At 41.3% G+C, this 27,506-nt stretch overlaps 1 protein-coding gene across 3 annotated transcripts in view; it reads left to right on the top strand.

Moving 5' to 3' along the window:
- Window positions 1–20,447: 20,447 nt before the first annotated feature.
- MICAL2 (microtubule associated monooxygenase, calponin and LIM domain containing 2) overlaps window positions 20,448–27,506 on the top strand; it is a 108,395-nt gene continuing 101,336 nt past the window's right edge. For all 3 annotated transcript variants that reach the window (XM_075712349.1, XM_075712350.1, XM_075712351.1), the window contains exon 1: window positions 20,448–20,711. In XM_075712349.1, coding sequence (XP_075568464.1) covers window positions 20,448–20,711 — 264 coding nt within the window. The remainder of the gene's footprint in view (window positions 20,712–27,506) is intronic.

Here is a 27,506-nt window from a genome sequence, read left to right as displayed (position 1 = left end):
GTTAATCGGTCTCAGAAAGTTTCCTATCTGGGGCCTGAGTCCTTCAGGCAGCTGGTTTATTGAATTGTGTGATGGGAATATGTGGATTAGGTTTAAACTTTTGTTCTTGTCGCTGGCATCTTGTCTGCATTGCTCTGAACAAATAATGCCAGCAGTTTCTCCGCTTGCTGCATTCAGCCAAGTGGATATTACCAATTCAGTTCTTAAAATGACTGTGCCTGGCGTTGTAGTGTGTGTTGTAGAGTTTTGGCTTCTTAAAAAGCAAGTTCTTTGGATCTGTTAGTTCACGATAAATCCTTCTCAGACCTTTTAAGCTTGCAGCTTATTGCCTGTGTAGACTACAGTAATTCCCAAGGGGGTGTTACAGTTTATCCTTCTGTGTAACTGCCATAGCCAAGCATCAAAATAGAATTTCCAAAGCCGTGTGAAAATTTTGTTGGGAATATGTGGGGATGTTTTATAATCAACTGTAAATAGTCTTTGGTAATTCAATTGCTTATCTTAACTCTTCTGCATATTTTATGGGGTTTTTTATTATAGTGTTACTTTTGAAAGACTGAGTACATCAAAATACTACTTGGTTCAGATACCATATTTTGCCATTTTCTTACCTGAATAGGCAACGCCAAAAGCCCAATTGGAAGGCTTTTAAATCTTCCAAGATGGTTTTTTCATAGTCTATCATGTGCGAATCATATGATGGAGTCCAACAAAAAATTACTAACAGTTTCAGAAAAAAAAAAGCAAAGCAGAAAGTGGAGCAGGAGCAAAAGATGTATTTCCCCCTCTCTTTGAGAAGACTTGGGTTTGACAGATAGTGTAATTCTTTTTTGCATGTAATCAGATGAGAGTATATTGCAATAACTATAATCTGTGTTACTGCCTGAGCTGAATCCCATCTGTTAGTGGTGTTAGGTGTGCAGTACCCGTGGCCTCTAAACTTGTGCACACAGGGAGCAGCACAGAAGGATTTAGAGAAACAAGTGCAGTCTCTGAAGGCAGTTGCTAAAAGCAAGGGAGAAATTCATAATGCAACACAATGTTCTCTGCTGACCCCTTTCCAGCTGAAAAAACCCTCTGGTTAAACATTACCATTAATGAACTTTAGAAGATAGTGGGTAGTTTTTGGTTTCTGCTTATTCATGAGATCATTTTCTTTTTGTACAGTATCATCTGTTATATATATACTTGTTACCAGGCTGTTTTATTATGGATTTGCTTTATGCTGTGTCACATTGTGCTGAGCTGGGGAATTATTTTAGTAGTGATCTGAAGTGATTAGGACAAAATTCTGGGCTTGTATTGCCGGAAGTACGTGGGCTTGACTTCACAGTAGTAAGTGTTGATTTTTAAAATGTATTTATTTTAAATATGCTTGTCATCGTCGCTTCACCCCAGCTGTGGATCTGGCACAGTATACACTTGAACACTTGAATCTCCATTGTTTTTCTCCTGTTAGAGGTGGTAAAGGAGTGAGCATCCTGACAAGAGAACTTACTTCTCCAGGTCGCATTTCCATCCTAGCTGGACTGAAGGAACTGCTGATGAAATGTGATATTTGGGTCTGGATAATTTATGTGAATGAGTTCACTTTCAGATCCAAACTCCTAGCTTTCTGCCCAGTGTTTGGTTTTCCCCTTTCACTGAGTGCTAAGGATTCCTATGGTTGCCACCTGTGCAACCAACCACTTCTATCAGTTCAGATAATTGTTTAAGTAATTACACAGCTATAAGGACAGAATAATATTGAAGTCGAGAGCCATTTTTCAGATTTCAGAGTTTTGCTTCAGAAGATGAATGCAGGTTGTAGGTTCCTCCACTTCTCTCTATGGATTTTTAAAAGTAACAGCCAACACTCCTCTGTACAGTGTTTGTATTCGGAACATTAATGTGGCTGAATGAATATCAGAAATGTGCACATGTTTAAGGCTTGGAAACAAGCTCCATAAGTATGAATTATTGGTGCATATTCAAAACTGAATTCAATGGATGTAACCAAATACCTCTTGTTGTAAATACTCTCTGAAACACTGTCCTTGCACCAAGTCAACATTAGGTGTCCTAGCAAATGCATTGGGAAGAATAAGACTTGTGTAAAGAACTAAATACATCCCAACAGTGAACCTGTTAAGACAAAAGAAACCATCTTTCTGTTGTTCTGATTGGGGGCGGGGGGGGCGGGTATGTGAGAGGGGAGAAGGATTAGGGTGGTTGACTTTATTTCCTGGAAATGAATAACATACATTTTTCAGTGCATAAAACGGATATTACTCAGTTTGTGACCTGCTTCCTAGTAAAAGTGTCTTGAAGTGGGGATTGGTTTAAATCTGTTGCCCGCATTCCTGACATACTGTATTGCGTGATGCTATCTTGTCGCAGAGGCATGCAATGTGCCACGATGTATAAATAACCCTGCATGTCAAAGGTAATTTGAGACAATGTGCCAAATATTTAATGAAGCACTGGGTCTTGTCCTGGGTACCTGGTATATATTTGGGAGTAGGTATCTGAGCTGCAACTGCAGCAGAGGGGTGATGAGTAATGTAATACTCCGCAGCACATACTGCGGAGCTACTCGGTACGGTACATTAAGACACAACCAGCACTACGGGTCAGCCGCATCTTATTTGTAACTGTGATGCTTAGATAAGTGGACAGGAAAATAGGTTAATGTGCATAGGCCAAGCTGCTTTGTGCATGTTGTGGGGGAAAAATTGCCTTTAGTATCATCTGTGGAGTAATTTTAATGAATACCTCGCATATCGATTTTCAAGATAAATATAGAACAGCGTACAGAGGGGAATGGCTTTATTCCTTCGGGAGCACCACTCCTCCCCCGGAGGTGGCCTCGGCAGGATGCTGACTTCGGGCAGCTCGGCACGCTTTGTGCCTCAACGCAGAGTTAAGGTATCCCGGGGCTGAGGGCCGCCCTGCGAGGGAGATGGCTCTGGGAGGTGCGAAGCGGCAGGGGCTGGCACGGGAAGGAGGAGCGGTGCTGTGCGCCGGGAGCTTGGCAGAGGCCTGGTGTGGGTGGCAGAGGTGGGTGCTGCCCCCTCGCTCACGGAGAAGGTTTCTGTCTGGGTTTGCTTCTGATCTGGGAATGAAACTCCACAATGGGGAGTTTTCCTCTGTGTAGTTATGGGGGAAGGGAGATCCACAAGGTCTTTGTCTTATGCTTGCCTATGCAAAAATACACAGGGCAGGGTTATTTTATTTCTCTTCATTTTCTTTTTTTACTGAGGAAGGAGTTGTGGTTGTTTCCCGAATGCATATATGTAGAGGGCTCCAGCAATATTTCTAATGCTTTTCCATGACAGATGCAGAAGCTTGATAATATCTTAAGGCCTTCTCTATGCATGCATTTACATATATACCACTGAACCTGCATATAGCTACTTCTTTAGCTACTACCCAACTTAATGAACGGATCGATGTTATTAGTAACTTGTGTGTAGAAGCACCTTCAAGCTCAGTTACAGAGTCAAAATGTTTCTCCTGTTTATTTTATGCTTATCACGCATTAATCAGAACAAAAGGAATTATGCAGCTATTTCAGAGCAAGGTGAGACATTTTTATGTGTTGTTCACAACACTTTCCCCTTACAAAGGTAAGTCTAAGGTTCAACCTGACATTCCATAAAATACACAAATAACACTGTATTTGACAGAGTTTCTTGCTGCAGCTTTTTCTAACGGGGCATTTGTATTTAGCCTTCGTATGGCCAGGTAAAGCAGGTAATTCTGCAAAGCAATGTCAATATGAAACTCTTTTGCCCTTTGAGGTAAAGCTTTGTGGGTTCTTTGACAAGTAAAATACTCAACAGGACATAGCTGACCCAGAACTTAATAGGATACAAGTTCCTAAGGTGATCTGGCTCGTTTGAAATCTCAAGCTAATGTAACTACAAACACTGGCTTCTAGAAAATAGCTGTATAATTATTTGTCACTTTTAGTTCACTGTTTTCTAAGAGAAATACAGGAATGGCACATACATTGTAGCAGGTCTGCATTTGCATGCAGGATTTAATTTAGAAGTAAATATCGGGGTGGATATATCACAGGTTTTTCACTCTAATAGTTCTAGTGCACAAAAAGACTGTGAACCACTAGTTTTCAGTTTTATTTGCTCTACTGAAGTAACGTGCAGACAAGCAAAGAATGGCAAGGCTTCTTGTCTGCCTGCCTCATCGGCTGTCGTGTAGCCAATATGCTAACCCGCGTGCCAAGCTTATTGAAAATGTGTGTGAGAGAGAGAATTATTGGTACTTCTACAAAGTAGAAAGCAAATGTACTTCATTACTTTGTCTGGCTTTCCTAATAGGTATCAACAGACTTTGTAAGGTTGTGATCAGTGCTTCTGATGAGTTCATGGAAGCCCTCATTGCATTTATTTTTAATGACTGTTTCTCTAATGAGAAAAATATATCCTTGTCATACTAAGAAGCAACTCATATTTTGAATCCAAATTTTCTACTTTCCTTATGGGTTTCATCTGTTGTTTAATATTTTGCTGGGATATTATGCCAGACGCAGGGCTGAAATGAATGGGTTTTTTTAATTTTGGAGGAGGAAGTGAAGCCAAACAGTGTTTTCTTCCTTTGGCTGATGATTCCGTTATGATTTTAATGATTACTCTGCTTTCCTGGGGGAAGATATCCAGAAGAGAGTATGTTTTTCTCTCTTCTACCGGTTCTGGGGAATTTAAAATGGAAACTAATTGATGGTTCTGGACCCCGTCATTAGAAACTGGTATTGACAACATAAGTATTACCTCTCACAATTAGAATTAAGCATAAAAGGCAACATTTACATTAATTATTTATTTACCTTACAGGCCTGTATTCACATGAATAGTCCCTGTCAAGTGTATCTGCAGTCACCTTTCTATTTTTAGAAATAGGATCCTAATTTCTAGTATTTCTTACCTGATACATTTTAATCTTAAATAGAATATTAACAGTCATTGTCCTGGGTGAATAGTTGTTTCGTATCTTGTGGTATGTTGTTTTTTTTCTTGTGAAGGCTTCTTAAACTTCATCTGCAATGTTCTGTCTTTTCCTGTAGCTACAGATTGGTGGGAGGGGGGAGATAGAAGAAATGACCTTTATTTTCAAATTGGTGGTTGAGTATTGACGTACCCTAATACATGCTTAGTCATGTGCTATGATGCTGATGAGTTTCGCTTGGCACACCCCAGCAGATGCAGTCCCTCCCCTGTTTTCAGCAGAGCCATCTTCTCTGTGGTGCAATTGTAGATGACTGGATTTGTTTTACAGCAGTGACACAGTGTAATGATAACCTTGCCAGTGCTAAGGGGAGGTGGAAACAGCTGAACTTTTTGCTTGTAGAGCATGTTTAAAAATTTCACTCAAGATATTGTGACTTGAAGGTTTTGGTCAGTGTCGCTTACAGAACTGTAGTGAACTTCTGTAAGAAAGTGTCAAAGTGGCAGTGAGACTCCAGCCAAAGGTTCTTTTTTTTTCTTCTACCAAAATTGTATTCTAGTTGCTCATTCGGTTTTTTTGCCTTTACCTGTTTTTTTTTCCTCCTCTAAGCCTATATCCTGGATTATGTTCCTATTGCTTTTGATTAAAATTCTAGCAGTAAAATTTTCAGCTTTAAGCTGTGAGATGTGCTGGTGTGCAACCTCATAGGGATCAGAAAAAGAGGATGTAGGCAAGAACGTGGAGAAACCCATTTGGGAACTCCTGTGGTAATTGTGTTGGTAACTGTTGCTAATAATCTGGGTTTTCTGTCTGGGAAATATAAGCATGTTGGATTTATTGTACTTCTTAGCACATGAAGGATCTGTGCCTATAAGGTTACAGCAGGCTGTCAGAGCCTGGACGGACTCTTTACTCTGTGAAGGTAGCGCCCGCGAGCGCAGCGCACTTCCTCTGCCTGCTTGGGCATTTTGTAGATCCAGAGAAGCGGAGTCACGATAGTGGCGGCTGTGCTGAACGTCCTTGGTTGAGACCCTTGCCCCTACCTGTCGGGCATGTGCCTTAAGCAGACTTACTAATCTGACCTTTTAACCCACTGACGATTAATAGACCTTTGCCAGAGCACTAGGAGACGTGGTTGCTCTGGAGTGGCCCTGCCAGTAAAGGTCTGCCATGAGGTAAAAGAGGTAATCAAGTAAGTGCAGCTGCCCCAACTGCAAGGAGATGGGTTTGAGGGGCCTGCACAAAGCTGTCAGCTTCTGGTTTTAGAAAGGAAGGGTGCTTTCTGCCTGATGTTGCACTGACCCATTTAGGATATACTCTGACCTGAAAATACCAAGGTGAACTGTTCACGTGTTGCTGTATGTTGCCTGCCAAGATGCCTTGGAGAAATATGCTCTGTAAAACTTGATTTGTAATTAGTTGATACACTGGATATTAGGAATCCAATGAAGTGTTGTCTTCTGCGCTTTTTTCTAGTAATCTGCCTTAGACCCAATGGGTAAGGTCAAAGTGGTGTTTCATGTGCGCATCTATGGGCAGCAACAGGAGAGACCGTAGTGGCCGTTCATGTAACTCAACATCTGCAACTTACAACTCTTTACAATTTTTTAGTCTCCTCCTTTTATGCAAACAGATGACATCTTTTGTTGCTGTGAAAAGAAAAAAAACTAATAATTGAAGAATCCTATCATGTCAGTCATAGAAAGCTAGGAATGAACCGTTCGGGGTGTCACTGTATTGCTGCATTAGGGCACCTGGTAAGCAAACACTTTGTTGCTAAGGCTTTTGAATTTTTCTCAGTGTGCTTGTGTTGCTCTCGCAGAGACAGCGCACTGGTCACGTCCGCTGGCAGGACCAGTGCTCAGCAAGGGGCAGAGGTGGAAGAGCCCCAGCTATATGTGGTGCAGTGAAGAGAACTTTGGATCATGGAGCACAGATAAACCATCGTATGAAATACGACAAAAAGAGCTTTTCATGAAAGGCTCCACATCACTAGTGTTAGATGGAGCCCTGGGGTATGCACTGACAAGCCAAATCACTAATATATACTTGGATGTGCATGTGTGTGGTTTTAAATGTGGCAGTTTAAGGTAGCAGGTTAATCTGGCTAGAAAGGAGCCCGTTTTCCCTAGATGCAGGCAGCGGTATGTCTGATGGACCTTGTTTGAAAGGAATTCCCTGAAGTTGATAGCATCAGTGAAGTCAAGCTCAGTCTAGCTTTGATAGAAACATGAGGTCTGACAGCCTCTCATCCTGCCTAGCTGCACCAGGCACCAGAAACACCACCAAAGAGACATTGATGTTCAAAGCCTTTGCTATGATAATCTGTGCTACACACAGGGGAGGCTCTGAAGTATTTGAACTTAATGTATTTCATAGTGATCTGCGCTTGGCAGGAATGAGGGCGGGGGGTAAAAACTCCCATGTTGTACCTTAAAGAAATGGACTGATTCGGTGACTGTTGCAATCACTTTCTGGCTCCTTTTCATAAGCATTTCTGATCTAGAAATGCATTATAGAAATCTCTTGACTGGCATACAAGCTTTTTTCATGCTGCTGTGCTTTTTTTTTTTTTCTTTTCCTTTGGCTGTTGGTTTGAGTTTTCTTTTAAGTAGTATCTGGCTGTAGTGTGACTTGCATGCAGAAGGAAGCACTGTTCCTTGAAAATTTTGCTTCCAGAGCTGATAGAAATTCCCTTTAAACTTGTTCCATACTTCTTCCTGTCCAGATTATTTCATTTGAGGTTTAGTTTGTATGTTGACTTTTTTTTTTTTGAAGGGGATGAGCTCATACTATGCAAATTGTATCCATTTGGACCTGGTGTGCCAACTGTCCAAAACTTCTGGTGTATGCCTTTTTTTTAACCTTTTTTTTCTCTCCATGCAATAACTGCACAATACCTGAAACTCAATTGTGATCACATGCCTGTGGGTGCAGCATGTACTGAAGAACCTGTTTGTAACTTCAGTTCAAAACTGAAAGAGGAAATACTGCATCATAGTGCAGCTTTTACTTCAGAAAATATCATCGCTTTTCTTTCTTTATGCAGTTTATCACTTGCTCCTTCTCTTTGGTAATCCGAGCAGCAGTCCCAAGCAACTGTTTGAGGGGGAGGAAAAAATAAAAATATTCATGTTTGTTTGTTTGTTTTTTTTTTTTAATTAAAAAAAGTATAAATCCCCACTGGAAAGAAAAGCTGAGGAGCAAAAAGCGTCCAACGGTACCTCTAAAGTTGTTTTTTCTTTTTCCTTTTCTCTTCCCCCACCCCAATGCTTTATAAAGCTGAAAGGTACTACATGATCTTTAGGAATGTTTCTAGCAATTTGGGTTTTCTTTGCAGCAGAGTAGTGAGTGGTGTTGTGTGTGGGTCCTTCAGCTGCTCATCCCTCACCGGCCTCTATCACTGTGCTGTGATGGAGCCAATGGCAGAATTTGGTCTGGTCCAAACACAGATCTGCCCTCTTCTGTCTGCACCTGTCTGTCACCAGCCACCTCTGTGCTGATGCCTGGGTCAAAAGTCAGGCTCAGGCAGAGCGAAATGCCAAATGCAGGTCGCTACAGTCTGTAATTAAGTGGCTAGGAAAGTGCAGCGCAAGTAAAGGCTAGTTCTGTGCTGTTGTCATGGGTTTATGAACACTCGGAGCCCTGTTTAGTGAGCTCCAAGGATGTCTTACTTTTGAAAGATGCTGCAATGAAGCCTATGCTGTTTTGTGCATTAGTACTTAATCACAATAGTAATACATCCACAGTGTTCAGGCATTAGCTAACTCTTTATTCCTGGTAAACTAAAGTCATGGCAGGCAGGCAGTCCAGAAGTCCCTGCTGACTGGAAGAAGGGGAATGTTGTGCCCATTTTTAAAAAGGGAAGAAAGGAGGACCCTGGGAACTACCGACCTGTGAGCCTCACCTCTGTGCCTGGGAAGATCATGGAGCAGATCCTCCTGGAAGCTATGCTCAAGCACATGGAGGACAGGGAGGCGATTCGAGACAGCCAGCACGGATTCACCAAGGGCAAGTCCTGCCTGAGCAACCTAGTGGCTTTCTGTGAAGGGGTAACTGCATCAGTGGACAAGGGAAAAGCAATGGATGTCATCTACTTGGACTTCTGTAAAGCCTTCGACACAGTCCCCCACAAAATCCTTCTCTCTAAATTGGACAGATATGGGTTTGATGGGTGGACTGTTCGATGGATAAGGAATTGGCTGGATGGTCGCATCCAGAGGGTTGTGGTCAACGACTTGATGTCCACATGGAGACCGGTGACAAGTGGAATCCCTCAGGGGTCCATACTGGGACCAGTGCTGTTTAATATCTTCATCAATGACATAATTGGATTAAGTGCACCCTCAGCAGGTTTGCAGACGACACCAAGCTGAGTGGTGCGGTTGACACGCCAGAAGGACGAGATGTCATCCAAAGGGACCTGGACAAGCTGGAGAGGTGGGCCTGTGTGAACCTCATGAGGTTCAACAAGGCCAACTGCAAGGTCCTGCACCTGGGACGGGGCAATCCCTGATATCAATACAGGCTGGGAGATGAAGAGATTGAGAGCAGCCCTGCGGAGAAGGACTTGGGGGTCCTGGTGGATGAAAAGCTGGACATGAGGCAACAATGTGCGCTTGCAGCCCAGAAAGCCAACTGTGTCCTGGGCTGCATCAAAAGAAGCGTGGCCAGCAGGTCGAGGGAGGTGATTCTGCCTCTCTGCTCTGCTCTGGTAAGACCTCAGCTGGAGCACTGCCTCCAGCTCTGGAGCCCTCAGCACAAGAAGGACATGGACCTGTTGGAGCAAGTCCAGAGGACGGCCACCAAAATGACCTGAGGGCTGGAGCACCTCTCCTATGAGGCCAGGCTGAGAGAGTTGGGGTTGTTCAGCCTGGAGAAGAGAAGACTGCGGGGAGACCTTATTGCGGCCTTTCAGTACTTAAAGGGGGCCTATAGGAAGGATGGGGACAATCTTTTTAGCAAGGCCTGTTGTGGCAGAACAAGGAATAACGGATTTAAACTAAAGGAGGATAGATTTAGACTGGATATAAGGAAGAAATTTTTTACAATGAGGGTGGTGAAGCACTGGAACAGGTTGCCCACAGAGGCAGTGGAAGTCCCATCCCTGGAAACATTCAAGGTCAGGTTGGACAGGGCTCTGAGCAACCTGATCTGGTTGAAGCTGTCCCTGCTCACTACAGGGGGGTTGGGCTAGATGATCTCTAAAGGTCCCTTCCAACCCAAAGCATTCTATGATTCTGTGATAATCAGGCCCTTGAGTACCAACTGCTCTGCAAACCCAGAACCAGTTAACCCAGAACCAATTAATCCTTTATCTCTCTGAAAATTACAAACTGAGAGTTGGAGCACCAAAGCAGCTTTAGCTCTGTCTTCCTGTAGCTGTAAGAAGGGGAAGAAATGTGATGCCTTTAATCTACTCTGGTACTGCAAACATTATTCTCAAATAAGCAGCATGTAGTCACTATGTGGCATCATTTCAGGATCCCCAAACAGCTGTAGCTGTTACATGTAACCTCATGTTAATATATGGGAATGAAACAGTAACACTGTCTTAAAATTTTCTGGATGTGTCTAACATACCTGTCATGTTTTTGTACTTACGCACGCTCAGCTCTTTAAAAACACTCTTAACGTTGACTTTCAGATATGTATGTGTTGATGTTGGCCATAGCCTCCTACAGACGCATTCTTTCATTAAGAAATTTTGGATCTTCTATACAGCAAAGTGAATGTTAGAACTAGATGACAGTGAGAAAAGTAATTTTTTAGAAAAAATTGACATTGTTCTTTGCGTTGGCACTTTAGAAGTGCCTGTGTTCCTACAGTGTCTGCCCCCTTACATGCAGTGAAGTACAGGTATGTGGAAAAAATGAAAGAATGACTAATGAAGAGACTGATGATAACATCTTCCATTTATTTAAGTGTAAGTCATCCTGCTTGGTAGGTGATTGGAAGCAAATGGCCAGTGTTGCATAAAGACTTTAATATGTGAAGGTGCATTTACCTCTGACCTTCAATATTGTTGACAGGACTAACATAGAGGATTTAAACCGCAGGCTTTTGGAACCAGGCTGTGTGATGAACAATTACTACTTAGAAGTGCTTTTGGGGTGTTTCATGTTTTCTGGTAAACCTTTCTGTGCTGGAGAAGATGGATCAGAATTTAATTCTGACTGTATCTCAGCTTGCCTTGTGAAAACAGTGATGCATTTGTCATCTCTCCTATTATTGGATAATGATATTCTGCCCTCAGAGGGTTTTTTTTAAGGGGCTGCTTCCTAACAATTTATTCCCACTGTTGGTGGTTTTGGGTTTTTTTTGGGTTTGTTTTTTTTTTTTTTTCCCTGATGGATTTCCCAAAAATAATGTTTCAAGACGTATTTTGTTGTTTGACTGAGAGGATTTTTCTGCAGCAGAAGTGGATGATGTTTTTGTAACTCTCTTGGAATCTTTACTTGGTTTTTTTATACTTTGTTTTTCTTCATTTTTTTGGGCAAGGCTGAGAGAGGGCAGAAATTGTCCTGCACATTTTCTTCCAAAAATACTGTTTCTACTTTCAGAAGCAATGTCTTTTCTAGTCTCTTCTGGTAACTATGGGTCCAGTTCACAAGGACAAAAAAAGAAAAACAGATATAAGCAATCCCAGTAGCTTTCTTGCTTTTTTGTCTTCTCATGTAAATGTTCCCTGGAGCAGAGTTTGGTGTTTAACCTAAAGTTTCTGGTTTTCCATCACCCTCTGGCTGACTTGTCTGGGTGCGGCTTCACAGTTCTCCAAGGTCATTCAGTGGCTGGTATTCAGTGGTGAACTGACATTACTCTAACCAACAAACCTATCATTTACAACTCAAAACTGCTTTTGGGGGTTTTTTTATTCTTTTTCTCTTTCTTTGACTTACTTGTGGTTCCCATGGTAATACCCCAGTAAGCTGCAGAAAGTATTGTGCGCTAGCTTGTATTAAAAAAAAGTAACAACGGAATGTGTTGATTCCTAAAAGCATGTGTGTATACATGTGAAAATATTGCCCAGAATGTTTTATTTCTTTGATGATTGGCAGTGCAATACTGTCTGTGTTTTCAGTGGATTAATCCTGGTTACTGATCTGGAAGTCTGATGTCTACAGATGAGGGCAGCTCTGCCAAATGAATTATCATGGCCTGGAGCCCTCAGGGTCTTGCAGCCCTCATGCTGACTCTTTCTGCCTCCTGTTCAGCTCTTGGGTAATCGCCGCAGCCCCAAAAATGAGAGGGAAACATACAGGAGAGAAGACATATAACCAGAGATCCACACTTGGAAAGACAATCCGAAACATGCTCCAGAGAGCTTTTGGCATGTATTCTGTGAAAGCTAGCATTGGTGCTGATCTTTTTCTTCCCCCAAGACATATCTTGGGCGATTTGCTTCAGCCTAGCCATCATTCCATAGTTTTTGTTTAAAAAAACCTAAGCAAACATTAATTTGTTTTTTCACAGAAATCCTGAGGGGAAACAAAAGACAGTCTTACTTTGGTATCCACTGTTCTCTGGTCCCTCGCTGCAAGGCACTTTCTGGTGTCTCCAGCTGTCTTTGGGCAGTTCTGAGTTTGAGTAGCAGCAGTGCTGGTCACCTTTCTCTCCTCCGTAGCCCCTCTGGGTCAAGAGTGGCCACAGTAAGGGGCCAGGCTGTATCTGGGCATAGGGTGGCTCCCAGCTGGAGAGGGCAGGAAGGCACTGGGGCAGGTGGTCCCCTTTGCCCCGTGCTCCCTGCTGGGGGCCACCAGCTGCCTAGAAATGTGGCGACACCTCCTCAGGCACTGCCAGAGGCCTTGGCAATCTCGTGTTGCTGTGTCAGTACATAGCCTATCTCGCTGCCTCATCCTTCTGGATTATCCCTATTCTCAAAGTGTCACGAACCAACATTATTTCCATGATTGCTGACTACGGGAGTCTGCTTTTTCCTGGTTTGTGCATTTGTTCTTTTTTCATGGTGTGTTTACCTCCATCATTACGTCCCCATGCATACAAAGGGAAAGCTGTACTAGAGTAACTGCTGCTGCCAAATGTAGCTCAATTTTGTTGGTATAGCTGCATCTGTACCAGGGATTTTGCTGACATAGCTCTGTCAGCTGGTGGGTATGCATTTTTTTGTCCTCCTCACAGACACAGTTGTGCCATCTAAGTTTTCCTGGTGACCTGGGGGTGAGGAGCAGAGGAGGACACAGGGCTGTGAGAGGGAGTGGGATGTTGAAGCTCCCACTGGCAGCCAGGCAGGAGTCCCCGTCCTCCTCTCATATCGTCCACCCCTGCTCGATGCGCCCGGCCCTGCTGCCTCCCTGCTGGATGTGATTTTGGTAACGGTAAACAGGATGTTACTTGCTCGTTGAATTTGTCTGGCCCAATGTCCTAACATCCTATTGAAAGCAGAAAGTACTGTGCTGATCAAAACCCAACCAACCTACCTCCTGTTCTGTGATTAGCTTTTGTATCTCGGCTGTTCCACTGTGTGAGCTTGAAATTGTAAGTGTCCCTATAGGAAAAGAAAGGCAGGATTTTCAAAGAGCTTAGAGTTTGTCCTTTTAATTGTTTTCACTGACAGTATTTTCATAACATCTTTCTAACTTAAATAACAGGTGCCTTTTCTTAACAGGTACACTTACTTTCTCGCTGATGTTGTACTTTTTTCCTTTGCTTTTGTTATCCCAACCTAGGAGAACATCAGCATAAACTTTCTACTGTTGTTTATATTGTGCTTCTAATCTACTACAACAGAGCTGAAGTATGTTCTTTCTTGTAACCAGTCTAAACAAGAGTCAGGTTTTAATATCTTGTTTATGTATAACATTAACCCCTAATGACTATGGCTTAATCATCTACAGTTAGCTTTGAAGATGTAGACTATATGGAAACATGTGACCTTGTAACAGAGCTTTTAGCACCCTTGTTAGAAATAATAATTTTTAAATACTCATTGTAACCTGCACAGAATAGTAATTGGGCTAGAGACATTTTTCCTCAAAACCATTGGACTTACAAGTTTTGAGTTAAAATTTCCAGTGGTATAGGCACAACACCATTGCTTTAAAAAAAAGAAAATGTCTTTATTTTAGAACTCACTCTTCAAAAAATGCATCAGTATTTATGATGACCATATGCTGCATACAGTTGCCTAGAAAACTATGCACTGTCATTCATTTGAAATACGTGTGCCTGTGCTTTGCAAAATGAGCATCCGGGGGTTTTAGCAGCACTCACAGGACAGGACTTCCTGTGCAGGTGGCAGCATGATGCGAACCCTGTGATTGCCGGTTTTCTGTTCTGCGTTATCTGAAATCTGGGTTGCAAGAGTGGCCGTGTGGCAAAGCTAGTGCAGCGTGGCTTGGGCCCGCCGGCGGCTGTGGCAGGGGCAGACATTTGAGCCTTCATCTCTGGGATTACGCATGTGGACCCTTGGGCAGCATCCCATGCTTTCCCCATGCCAGCACTTTCGCACGGGTACAGACGCAGGTTTGCGTGAATGGAGACCTATGCAAGCTGCTGGCTTACGTGGTTGATCTCATTTTACTTGTCTGTGTCTTAGTGTATTCCCACAGTAACACTGGAAAGCTCAGACCAGAAACAAGAACTCAAGAAACAAACTGGACTATTTTTAAAGCCTTCCACTTTAAAATGCATGGAATGTGACTTAGTCTGTGTGGCAGATAAAATCCTACAGATAGGTCATTTTATTTTATGCTTCCTGTGAACATATCAAAAATACTCATTGCAAAGTGTTAGCGTACTTGTGCACATGCTTCCAACTATATTTTATTGTGGGATGATTCCAGATGTAGCAGGTTAAATCGGCACAGCAGCACTTGTTGGAAGGCTTATGTTTGAAATGTCTCATATAACTTCAGCAAAACAAGCTGATAGCATGTGCAGTAACCTTGTAAGTTCATAGGCACAGAGTGTCTCGGTAGGAACTGTTTTGAATTCCATACTTGGCCTGAAAAGTTATTTTGCAGGAGTTCTGTGGAAGTCAGTTTTTTATAAAAATACAGAAAAGTGATCTGGCTGTTCATAAAGAGAGACTGTTTGCGAGGCTTTGTTCAGAAGCAATTTCTGTTCGTTGATGTTTCTGTTAGGATTGTGCATCTTAAGAAATGTGTTTCCTATTTGTCATCGATAGAAAACAAGTATTTTAGGCAAATGTACTTTTGTGTTTTTTAACTAGTTTTATAAGCAAAGCAAGGGAGAGCTTCAGTTGTTACCAGAATCACATTTAAAAATATTTTTTCCTTTTATGTCAGTTCTAGGAAAACACGCAGAGAAACCAAACCACCAAAAAGCTATGTTTCCTCCGGATAGAAATATTTATATTTAAAATGGTCGCCATGAAAACAAAGTGCCTGATGTGAGTAGAAACTAAGTTGAAAAACCTAGAAGGTCCTGTAACACAGCCAGTCTCACTTGCAGATTTCACTTATTGTAGTGGTACTGAGATTTTAGACAGTTACGTCGGGGAAGAGACAGCAGAAATACTGTAGTTTTTACGACAATGAGAAAGGGCCAAAGTAAATGATTACTACAGATGCTGCAGAATCCAGTCTTTCACTTCTGTTTATGTTTCTAACCTTAAGCAAACAATAAATGTAATGTATCCTGCATGCCACACTGAAGTCTTAATAAAAGAATTCATTCTCGGTAAACATGGCAGAATTAGGGCTGTATTGAAAATGGAATCTGGATTAGTGGTATTGAAATGCAAGGAATTTAATTCTTTTCCAATCTCCCCGAGGAACATGTTCTCAAGTATTAGAAACAGAGCATTAAGGGACTAAGGAAGGACTTAAGTGCTGCAAGTTTGAATTAAAATTAAGGTTGTTCTCACTCCAGTGGGACAACTAAGCCAAAAAAGGGTTATAATTTTTGAGTGTACTACCTCAAAATACTGCTGACAAGCAGTTCACATGGTTCTGCTGTCAAAAAATTAAGTTATTTTCATTTAATGACTTCTATATGTCAACGTTTTTGCTTGCTCTATTATGCCAAAAAGCTTCATGTGCAGACCAGAACCAGCTCCGTACATCCATTTAACTAGTGATAATTAGTGGGATTACCCTGACAGTGGAGGTATTTTTTCAGTATTCTCAAAATCATCTGCAGTAACAGAGCTTGTTTCACTGACAGGAAACATCAGCCAAGACTGGAGGCATTTGCTTTCCTATGTGTACATCTGTACATGCAACATTGCTTTAATTTCTACTTTCTCTCTGTCCCTTCTCCATTGCTTTCCTTCAAGTTGTAGTAAGATCTTCACTTTCTCCTTGGGTAGCCACCAGGCATGAATAGTACTTCTGAGATTTCTCCATCTGACATTCCTGTTTGCCCCCAACTGGAGGCAGAAAGGAGGCTGGGCTAACTTGTTACAGTAGAAGGGATCATCAAAATGCAACCCTTCTTCCCAGTGTCTGCACTTTGTCTCTGGGAGTCCTCCAGAGACTTCTGTAATACCACGGAAAGCCACGTGGAAGGCCGTATTCTTGTGTGTGCTTAATGCATCATGCATGGGACCTAAAGTGACAGTTCTTGTTAGCTGTGAATCTAACCCATGGATGCTTCAGTTCTGACTTAAAAGAACTGTTTGTCCAGGCTATTTCCTGCTCTCTAATTCTCTTTCTTCCTGTGGCCCAAATTTTTATTGGGCTCTGTAATATTTCAGGAAAGTTTCAAATAAACTTCATTGTATTTTTGGATTGTGTTTCCAGAGGAAGTTCAATGGTCACTTCGAAAAGCATAGTTTGCAGTTTCAGTGCTCACCTTGATGAGACTTTCAGATCTGTATTTCATCCCTAGTGATCTGTATGATGAAGGAAGAAAAAGAGTAAATGATAATACTCTAAGAACTCAAGTATTTCCCCAAATACTTTTTTTTTTTTTTTCCCCACTACAGGTAAGCAGTTTATACATTGCCTCTTAAAGACTTTGAGACAGTTACAGAACAGGAAACTTTACTTATAGTTAAGAATTACTCCATTCAGTTCTTGTCTGTATTGCATTGTTTCTAGTGAGTTATGTACAATACTGCAGTGAAATATTGGTGACTCCTCAGAAAAAAACACATACTTTTCCATGAGCTGCATATACTTAGAGCATCATCTTCCTCTCTATCATCTGTCAACACAATGTTTGTGCCAAAAAAAAAAAAAAAAAAAAAAAAGGGAAAGAAGTGGTGTTTCCAGCAAGCCAGAAACCCCAGTAACCAGAGTCTCCTGTCTCATCCTGCCTTTCTGACCACAAAATGTGGCTTTTTTGGAGAACATGACCTCTGACACAGCAGGGAAAAATGTTTCGCTGGTGAGCAAATGTCTCCGCTGAGATACCACTCCACAGCTTTTCAGTGTAGACAAGATGGGAATGTTTTGGAAGTTCATGAGGAGAAAATTAGGAGAAAATTTTGTGCCCAGAAAGAATGGCCTCAGTCCTGGCTTTGTGGCATCGGCGGAGGGCAGTTTTAAGGCTGGGGAAGGTGTCCTGGCTGTCCTTCCCAGCTGCTCTCTTCCCCAGTGGAAAGGCAGAGGAAGCCCAGGCCTGCTGTGTTTTTGTGTGTATGTCCATTTGTGTGCAACACCTACTTCCACTGGTTTGCATCACGCTAAAAATGTTTTCTTCCCCTTCCCTTTGCCTGCCGTGGCTCCTGCCAGCTGTCTCTTCTGTCTTCTCATCGTTATCGGCCCTTGCACATGCTGCTTTTCTTCCTTGGTTGGTTAGATACAGCTCTACTCTTTGAGCTTTTATCTTCCTCCCTTCCTTGCTGGATGGAAACAGCTGAGGCTATAAAAATCTCTCTGTGAGCAGAAAAGGTATTAAATTAAAGAGCTTGTGATCAGACTCACTTATCAATTATGCCAGAGTTAACTTTTAAAGACATTTGTGTTATATGAACATGATAACAGTCTTGCAGTGAGCTAAGAAAAACAATGGAGAGGAAGTATCATTTTATAGCCATTAGGTTGTCAAAGTCTTTGGTAGCACTGAGGCAATAGTGATGTGAGTTTACAGTGATTAAGGAAACCTAATCTGGCTGCTACTCCTTTAACTGAAATGTCCAAAGTGGAATGTTTCACTGACACTTCCCCACTCACCAAGAAGATATTCATAATTATTTTGAGAGAAAAGAAAAATATTTTGGCTTTTCTGTTATAAAAAATCTCTCAGGCAGGTATGGAAGTTGGGTAACCTAAGTGTTTATCCTTGATTTTAATTCTCTTTTCAAACGGGTCTCGGATCCTGGGATGCCTGTACATCAAGCTGTTTAAGCCACATTGTAGCATCTCACACTGTGCTGTTGCTATCTTTAGTTGCCCTGTGTTGCCTTCCCCTTGTAATAGCACTTGCGTGTAAAGCTTAAGCCTAAACATACATCAGCCTTTCCACATGGCAGTCTCCTACCTTTCCCCTTCCCCTAGGAAATTCTGGATCTATTGGCCGGTTTTGGACTGACCCAAAACCTGCTGTGTAGCTGTGTGCTCCCAAAGCCAGGGCTGGTGAGGGTCATGCTGGGCCCCCCTTGCGCCCGCACTAGGGCAGCCACGGTGGCTGGGCTCCCTCCTGCCGGCATGCAATTGTTGGAGGGGTCTGCTCATGAATCACTGAGGACTTGAACCTGGAAAGGTGCTGGATGTCCTCAATGCCTTTCGAGTCAATGGGAGTTCATGGCACTTAGTTTCTTGAAAAATTAGACCTTCTGGAAGTCAGGGCATGTAAAATGTTTGTGCTTTTACCTCACAAAGCCACAAAGCTCTTCAGAAAAAGGCATGGAGCATACTATAAATGAAGTATTCAGAGGGGAAAACAAAAATTTCCTGACTTATTCTTGGCACCAAATATTTAATCATGACATTTGGTCTAAGAAAATGTACAAACTCTCAACATTGCCAACTTGTTTTACCCACAAACCAACAACAGACTGATGATGTGCACACAAAGGTTATTTATTTTGAGCACAGCCAGGGAATGTGAGTGTTCCAAATGCTTCCTTATATCTCCCCATGGGATCTCTTTAGTAAGTTGCATAATATTTTTCTGTATTAGAGGATTGTAAGATAGACATGGTAGGTCTCTTCTTTACTTAAATACACTGGTTGTGTTTTCTTTTTTCTTCTTTGAAGGAAATGCAAGCAGAGAATGAATAGTTTGTGAACAGTGTTAAATTAAAAAGCATAACTTCAAAGGCCTTTCTAAAAGTTTATTCTAAAACTATCAGCCAACAGATGATGTTCCAAGCAAAATAACTAATTATGTGGGAGGTTAGGCAAGCATTGATTTAGTTTTTGATTTCTTGGACTGGTAGATAATTCTTTAACAGCAAGAAAAAGAATACATGACTTAAATCTCTGGACTTAAGTCCAGGTAGACTCTCTTCTGAGGACAAGGTTATACATAACCTGTAACAATTTTCTTGGAAAATGTGAAAGCCACTTGGATATTTTCTATGGATCTTGGCTGACTCTAAGATGTTCCCCATCAGAAATTGAGAGCAAAGTTAAAGAAGGATAAGGGAGTGCCGCAATGGAAGTATTTTAGTTCTTGCAAACTTACGTTAATTTAGAATAGCATTGCTCTTACAGAAGGTAAGGGTATTTATTTGGAACATCAGGGACAGTTTGACAGCGATATTACTAGGAAAAGCCAATGGGGCTTAGTGGGCCAAACATCATTACTTTAAATCATCAGCACATGATAAGGTAAGACTCTAAACACATAACTTTAGCATTTAACATGGAGATGTGGAGATAAAATTCCTTTCTCATTTTGTTGAGAGAGTTAGAAAGAGGGGAGCTCTCTGGTTACTTGTTTTCTGTTTCTTCAGTTTTGGTGTAACTTGTGATAATGTTTCTTCTTAGCCTGTTCTGTGCATTTGCTCACGGCAAGTGATTGTGCCAATTCTAAATTGCTTTGGCTAAGCTGCACTCTTGGCCCTCGCTTGTGCAATGGGAGAAAATTCCTTCAAATAGTATTGACTTTTGGCTGTAGGTTTCTAAGAATTCTTAAGACCAAAACGTTACTAGGCATGTACTTGCTGTGACATAAATTCTACTTGGGAAAGCATTCGGACATTTGCATTTTCTTTATTTGTTATCTAGCACTTATCACTGAACAAAAATTAAAGAAATCCTCAGGCTCTCAGTGAAGCTGGTTGTTTTTGAAGCAGTAGGCTTGAGTTTGTATGGTTTTTATAACAGTCTTTGTGAAGTATACACGTCATGACAGCACGAGTATGCTATGTTTACTTGTAACACTTATTTTGGATGCTGCTACTAACTTTTTATACCTGGCTATACAGTCACCATATGCTGTATTTTTATGCCTCTATTGGATATACAGTTTGTGGGTTTAATTTTGTTAGGCAGAACCTGCTTTAACATGACATGTGTTTGTGTTTTCTAGGAATAACATGCTTGAAAGTACTTGGTAGTGTTGGTCACCTGTATCCCAGCACAAGAGCTCCAGCTTAATCCTTTTCAAACACGTCTCAGAACATGGGGGAAAACGATGTTGAAAAATACAGTCAAGCTGGCCAGATATTCGAAAACTTTGTACAAGCATCAACATGCAAAGGTACCATTCAGGCCTTTAATATTCTCACTCGCCAACTTGAATTAGATCCTTTGGACAATAGAAACTTTTACACCAAACTGAAGTCAAGAGTGACCACGTGGAAGGCCAAAGCTTTGTGGAACAAGCTGGATAAGAGAGCAAGTCATAAAGAGTATAAACGTGGAAAATCTTGTATGAACACAAAGGTAAGTGGAGAAGTTCAGTTTTGGATTTCATAGCTTAGAATCTTTTAAAGTTGTTTTTCGGCAGAAGCAGGGTTTATACCATCACACACAGGTATTTTTGTTCTGCAAGTTTTGTGGAAGCACACAGCATGTAAGAGTGGTCCTAAAAGCACCCTGCTTTACAATCTGCCTCAATTGTGGCAGAAAAGTTTTCTGTCCTCTTTAGATGTCGGTGTCAATCAGGCATAAGATATAAACTCATGAGGCAGTAGGCTTCATTCATTCCAGGCTCACAAGAACTACTTGATTTATTAAACAGGGTTTTGCAAGGTGGAAATCATAGTGTATTCAGTAGGCTCCTCTGGTGCTTGGTGCTTGCTCTAAGAGACCAGGGCTGGCCAAATGTGTTTCAACCGCAGTTCTAAACTGTTGTCTGGAAAGTGCTATTTGGAGGCCTGAGGATCGGTCTTTGTCACCTAGTATTGGCTCTAGTCACTAAACAGCAGCAAAAGAAAATCCTGCACTATTTAGGGATTTAAATACTTTCATGTAACCCTTTTTCACAAGCAGAATGAGGATAATTGCTGTGTCGTAGTTACAGAAGGAGATGGTCTGCTTAGTTGTGGAAAGGACAGGAAATTACCTTCTCTTCAGCAGAGCATACAATACCATATTTTGATAGAGAGAACCACTGAACGTTGGTATAAATCTTCTTGATAAAACTGTACAAACTACTCTAGTTCATGCCACTTGTTTCATCTAGCTATCACAGAACATTTTTAACGGCTTTGAGAGCAATTCAGTTCTTTACTGCAAGTGATAGCTAAAAGTTGCCCCAAGGAGTGTAAGTTTTAAGAAGCTACTTGACTGTATAGAAGTAGAACAGAGAGGAAGGGCACACTGGGGAGTAACTAGACACCAAAATGTGGATGACTTTAATTAAAACTATTACTGAACTGTTATTTTAGAGACTCAGTAGACAGGCAGTGTTGAAAGTATCTTCCTTCTTGTTTCCATCGTTGCATTGAAACTTCTCAAAAGCGCCAGGGAGAAGGACACCATGTTACCTTCAGTACATATAGAGGCCTCTGGTTTTATTTATTCATTTTTAATAAGCTCCCGATTATTATTAACTTCTTCTAAGGTAATAAATGTCCTTATTACAGTTTTCTTTAGAAAATGAAGAGTGCCATCACAGATATTTGCACTGCTTTCCTGACAGCTTCTCTCTTTCTCCTTTCCTTTTTCCCTTCATTTCCCTTTTTGACCTTGTGCTTCCTCCCTCCCTTCTGTTCTTTTCAAAAGGCCTTGAACATATGTCATTGAGCATATCTGTGATGAAAACAGACAGGAAAGGGAAGGAATGAGAAAGTGTCTGATGATTAACAAATTATAGGAGATATTCCACATACACCTCACTCACACATACAGCCCTGGGTCCAAATCTCCATGGTTAGTTTGAGGAAGTATTTGCAACACAAAAAAGTAGTTTGAAGAGCCTTGTGAAATATAAAAATGAAGTACTTCTCTCTCAAGTGTGACATTACAAAGCCAAGGGCTGGTTCCACAAAGTCCTTAAGCAAAGAGGTTGGTTTTTATATATGGTGAGAAGACTCAGGGAAATCAGTTGGTACATAAAATACAGCCTGTGTAATGCTTTACAAGGTTGCCAAGCAGGAGGCTAATCAACACCTTCTGCAGTGTTGGAAGTATGGTATTACTGCTCTTTGAGAGTAAAGATTGATTTTTAGTGGCATGGTGTTAAGTATTTGCAGAAATTAATGGACATATCTATGATGCACATATGATCAAATTGCAGATGAATATAGAATGTCTGTATATGAACAGTGTGTGTATAGATATTCTGTGAAATACTTGTAGATGTTCATTATGAACCTGGACCATGCCCAGACCTGCACTTCACTGTGTCATCAGTGATTTAACGAGAGAAACATGAATCTTCAGATTGCTGCAAATGAAAGCAGTAACCGCAGTCTGTGGGCTCTGTGGGGATATCTACCAAACATTCCTCACATGTGAATCACAGTCTGCTGTGAAAGCCTATCTATGTAATGTGAATGAGAGGAGACACATTGCGAGAAGGCGGCGGACTCCCTGATCATTGCGGTGGTGTACTCTGACAGCCCCACTTACAGATAAGGAATTCTCAGAAATGCTGGTAGTCCAAACAAAATGCCAGTAGAGAGATTAGGCTACAATATACGTACCATGATTTTCCTATAGTGCAACTGGTGATTCTAAGTTTCTTTCTTGCATGTTATGCCAGCTACCATTTTTAGTAGTGAAGCAGGCAAACAGGAGTTAGCAGGCTAAATCCTGACAGCGGTGCCCAGCACTCACCTCTCTGGAGTTGCCTGGAGACTGGTTGAAGTAGATCAGCCCGGAGTAAAAATCTTACTTGTTAAAGCAGGATCACAAAATAAGCTAAGTGGATTTTTGCAACTGCAGCTCTGTCAACAGAGCCAAGGTTACTAATGGGCATCATTTTAAAAAAATACATGACATGAAGGCTTTATGTGAAGTTGTGGCCATGAGCTCCGTAGCTGAGTCTGCAGCTCACAGTTCTTCTCAGATACGGCTTTGCAATCTGTCTGGCTTCTTGCAATCTTCCTAATCTTTGCAGGAGATAAAGGAGATAAAATGCAGTCAGGATCTAAACTACTCATGGTCTTTTTTTTTTTTTTTTTTTTCCCCCCCAAACCAAGAACCTGCTGCCTCACCCAAAAATTGTTCATTTTTTTTGCACAGTATTTAAGAGCTGAATGCTGTACTTGATGATTTTTGTGCTTATAAACTCTTCAGCCACACTTAAGTTACTCATTACAATATAAACAAGTTTTATTCATACAGAATGTTCCACTCCAGCTAAATAACAATAATCCTGTGTCTTAACTGCTCTTGAAGAACGTTGCCAAATACGGCTTCCAAAGTTTCTACAATGATATGATTTTAAGCTGGATGAATAAAACCAGTTGAACAATTTTCAAGGAGTTCAAACCCACTGCTATTTCAGAGTTGCCTTACTGTGGACTTTATTTTCACTTTAATTCTTTGTAGAAGGAAAAAAACCAAAACCAAAGTTGCAGAAAGACATACACAAAATTGGGGCAGAAACAAACTTTTTTCGAAACTGTAGAAGTCCATCTGTATGTATGTTAAATCTGTATCAAACATACACTTCCTTCCATCACAAACTTGTAAAATGGGAATGAGTATTGTTCAGAGTAGCTGTTTCTGGAGCTGGCATTTGCACAGTTCACCAGTATTAGGGAGAAACAGAAGTCTGTCCTAAGCAGCCAAAACTCGAGAATTCATACTGTGATAGATAAACATAAAGAGCACAACTTTATTATCCTGGCAAAGTTTCTCTCTCATTTTCATCTTTTACTAATCAATGCAGAGTAGCGTGCCCGGAATCTATAATGATTATTTGTTTCTTCATGGAATGAAACGTAGCTAGACAATTGGAGAAGATTAAAGGTTTAACATATGTTGTGCACCATGCTAGCAGCTTGGATGTCTCTCTAAATTTTTGAACATGCAAAACATAATACAATGATGAACAAGAATCCATCCAGTCAGTTGCAGAGTGTTTTCAATAGCCTTTTCAAGACATATGTGAGTGTTCTCTAAACATGTCTGAACCTCTCTGTATGGAGTAGATTCTTCACTTGATTTACTAGCAGTTTACCTGTGTAAATGATACAGATATGCGCATGCACATATAAATGAGGCTCCAACTGATGTTTGAGGTAAGTATGTACATGTATCAGAGGGCAGGACCTGGCTCATGCTGTGCACCTGAAATTCTGGCTCTCCCATGACATTCATGCTTGAGGAGAGCAGAGATCGCTGCACATGAAAACATCTCAGACTTACTCTGAAGAGAGGTGTTGATTCTGTAAAGCATGCAAATGTGGTGTTGTCTTCCCTCTCAAACATGTGTGCTGTTTTTTTAAAACACATGCTTACACTTGAGGAGAACTAAGGAAACTCTGTTTAAAGTGCTAATGTGTAATTGTCAGCTGCCTTGGTAGACTCGAGCGTTTCTCTCTGGATATACCTAGTTTCAGATGATGGTGTCGCACATTGTGGGGAGGGCGGTGGCAAATTCCTGTGCATGGCTGTGGTCGTTTGAGCATTGTCTCTATTGCAGACCCCACCTTGGGCACAGTTCCTTGGCAGAGGACTTGTGCAGTCTGAGCAGTGGTTTCAAGGCCCAACTGGACAACATTAGCATAAAGCAAGTAAATACAATTGAGCTAAGAAGCCTTGAGAGCTGTGTGTATAAATACATACATACGTGCATTTGGAGGTATATGTGTGTATATATCATAGGTTCCTGAAAAACAAATTAAATGATCTTGAAGTCCGTCCCTGTTGGCCTCTCTTGTTTTCCTTGTTCCTGGACTTGGCCTTTTGAAGCTTGTTTTATAATAGTTTAGGTTCCCCTCCAAAAAATTCTGTTGGGAAACTTATTGCAAGAGAATGACTCTTAAATTATTTATGACCACATTTCTAGGGCTTGCATAAAAACACAGTGGCTCTTCACAGTAGCATCATATGCTGTCAGTCCTACCTGGAACTGGTGGCATTGGCGTCTCTGCTGTAGGGGGGGCTCCATGGGCTCCTCTGGTGGGGTGCTGCTTTAGCCAAGGCAGCATTACAGAGAGCGTGTAGCTTGAGGGGGGACAGGAGCAGAGGGGAGTTGGGGGCCAGGGCATAAGCCAGCTGAAGAGGAGCCCTGGGTCAGAAATGGGAATGGAGGATGGAGGTTTTGTGACTGACTCAGCACTGGCTCTGAGCCTTGTCTCGCTGTACTGACCACACTGGTGTACCCACGAATGATAAAACGGGACAGTCTTTATCTGCCAAACCCCTTCCGCTCCTTTTCATACTGTCTCCGTTTCCAAAGGCTGTCAAACGAATGCTTTGGGAGTTAATTAAACCTACTTTGCCTGGTGCTCTCCTTCCCACAGAGTTGAGAAAGGGAGAGGTGCTGCCATGTTATGTAGCCATAGGGTAATCAGCAGGATGAGGAGTGGATACCAGGTCTTTCTCCTTGTTATTAGGTAGAAATTGGCTTCCTACCAGTCCTCAGTTGTTTACAAACATCCTAATCTGCAGTCTTGCCCCTCATAGTAAATGAGGCAGGTTGGCTTCTAGATGTCTTCCTCTCCTCTCTCTCCACCTTCCTCTGTAGTGCTAAACAAATACTTGTCTCTTAATTAAGCAAATTGTTCAGCATGTATAAACCTGCTGGTATTGTGGCTAAATTTCCTTCTGCAGCGCTGGCATTTGTTGACCCTTCAGAGGTAACTTGGATTTTCAGCCACGTTTCTCCTATGCTGTACGTACTGGTACAGAAGCCAGTGAGTTTGTGTGTTCAAGTGTCATGACTGATTGTGTCCCTCGAGACAAATACTTGTTTTTTGAAAAGAGTAATTGAATTGTAAGATGAAAGAAAGGAATGCCAGTTGTGCTCCAACTCAAAAATATCCTTATTATAATGAAAACTTCAACCTGTTTATTCTGTAAAGAGCGAATATCCAGATGGCACATCCTTTTTGCTGGACATACTAATCTCTTCAAAATAATAATTGAAATGGGGAGATTTCCAAACCTGATAGTTATGTTTATAATGCAGACACAAAACTTATCTTAGATGTATTAGATAGCATTGCTAATTCTCTTATTATAATAAAAATGCATTCCTGTGAAGGTCATAAAGCTTGAAACTGGAAGTTGAGTACCATATTTATAGGAAGTTTAGTGAATGAAAGGTTGTGACTTTTCACAAAAAGACATTCAGCTGCCTTTTTTTTTTTTTTTTTTTTTTTTTTTTTAATCTAAGCACACAGCAGAATCCAGAACCTATTGAGGTGGTGGGGGTATTAAGGGCCACGTATTCTGCTGACTTTTTAAGTGGCACCTAAGTGTGTTTGGTACACTTGAAAGACAAGCTTTTTTTTTTGGTATCCATGCTTCTTTGCTTTTGCCTTGTAGGAGTGGACACCTAAAGCCTTGCACTGGATTTCCATTGTAAACTTATTTTTAGGAATTTTAATAAGTAACTTCTACAGAGTTGTTTCAGAGTAGTAGAAGATATGGGACTAATGGGAATGAGTGGTAAAGAAGATTTGTTTGAGATGATGGGAGAAGCAGCAAATCACCTATGAACATGTAGTGAAACCACAGTTGTTGAACATTGTCTATGCATTCATTTCTCTAAGGATTTTTGGAGAGGGTCTGGGGAGAAGCTCAGGTGATGACAGGACACACAGCAGACAGGCTTCTTTGGAAAGAAAACAAAGCATTTGACTCCGAGTTGTGTTTTAAACTGAGATTGGGCCAAATTACATCAGCAAAAGCAAATGTTTGGCATGTGATTTGGTAATGAAGTCACTTTATTTTTACTATCCTACAGACTTTTCCACAAACACTTGATTCTTCAGATTTATCAGTCATGAAAAGCAGTGAAGCCCGGCCAAAGTAACATAATCAGACAGCCTAAATACGACTTTTTCAGGCATTTGGGAATTTTAAAATTTTTGGCTTGAAAGGTAACAGTAGCTTTACATTTGTACTTTAACAGCACCGTACTGTTTCTCTGTCCCTTGCTTAATGGCTTTGCAACTAATTGACAGAAGGAACTGTCCCACCCTGACCTGATTTCCTAGATATTTTATAAAGGTTCCACAGGGAGTGACACCCAGTTACTTTCACACAAAGCACTACTATTGTCACCACAGGTGGCTTAATTAAGTTTGAATGAAACAAAATGTTACGACGGGG

This window comes from Pelecanus crispus, chromosome 6, assembly GCF_030463565.1.
Source record: "Pelecanus crispus isolate bPelCri1 chromosome 6, bPelCri1.pri, whole genome shotgun sequence".
Taxonomy (NCBI): domain Eukaryota; kingdom Metazoa; phylum Chordata; class Aves; order Pelecaniformes; family Pelecanidae; genus Pelecanus; species Pelecanus crispus.
Note: the sequence above shows the minus strand (reverse complement) of the source record. Positions and strands in the feature narration are given on the sequence as shown.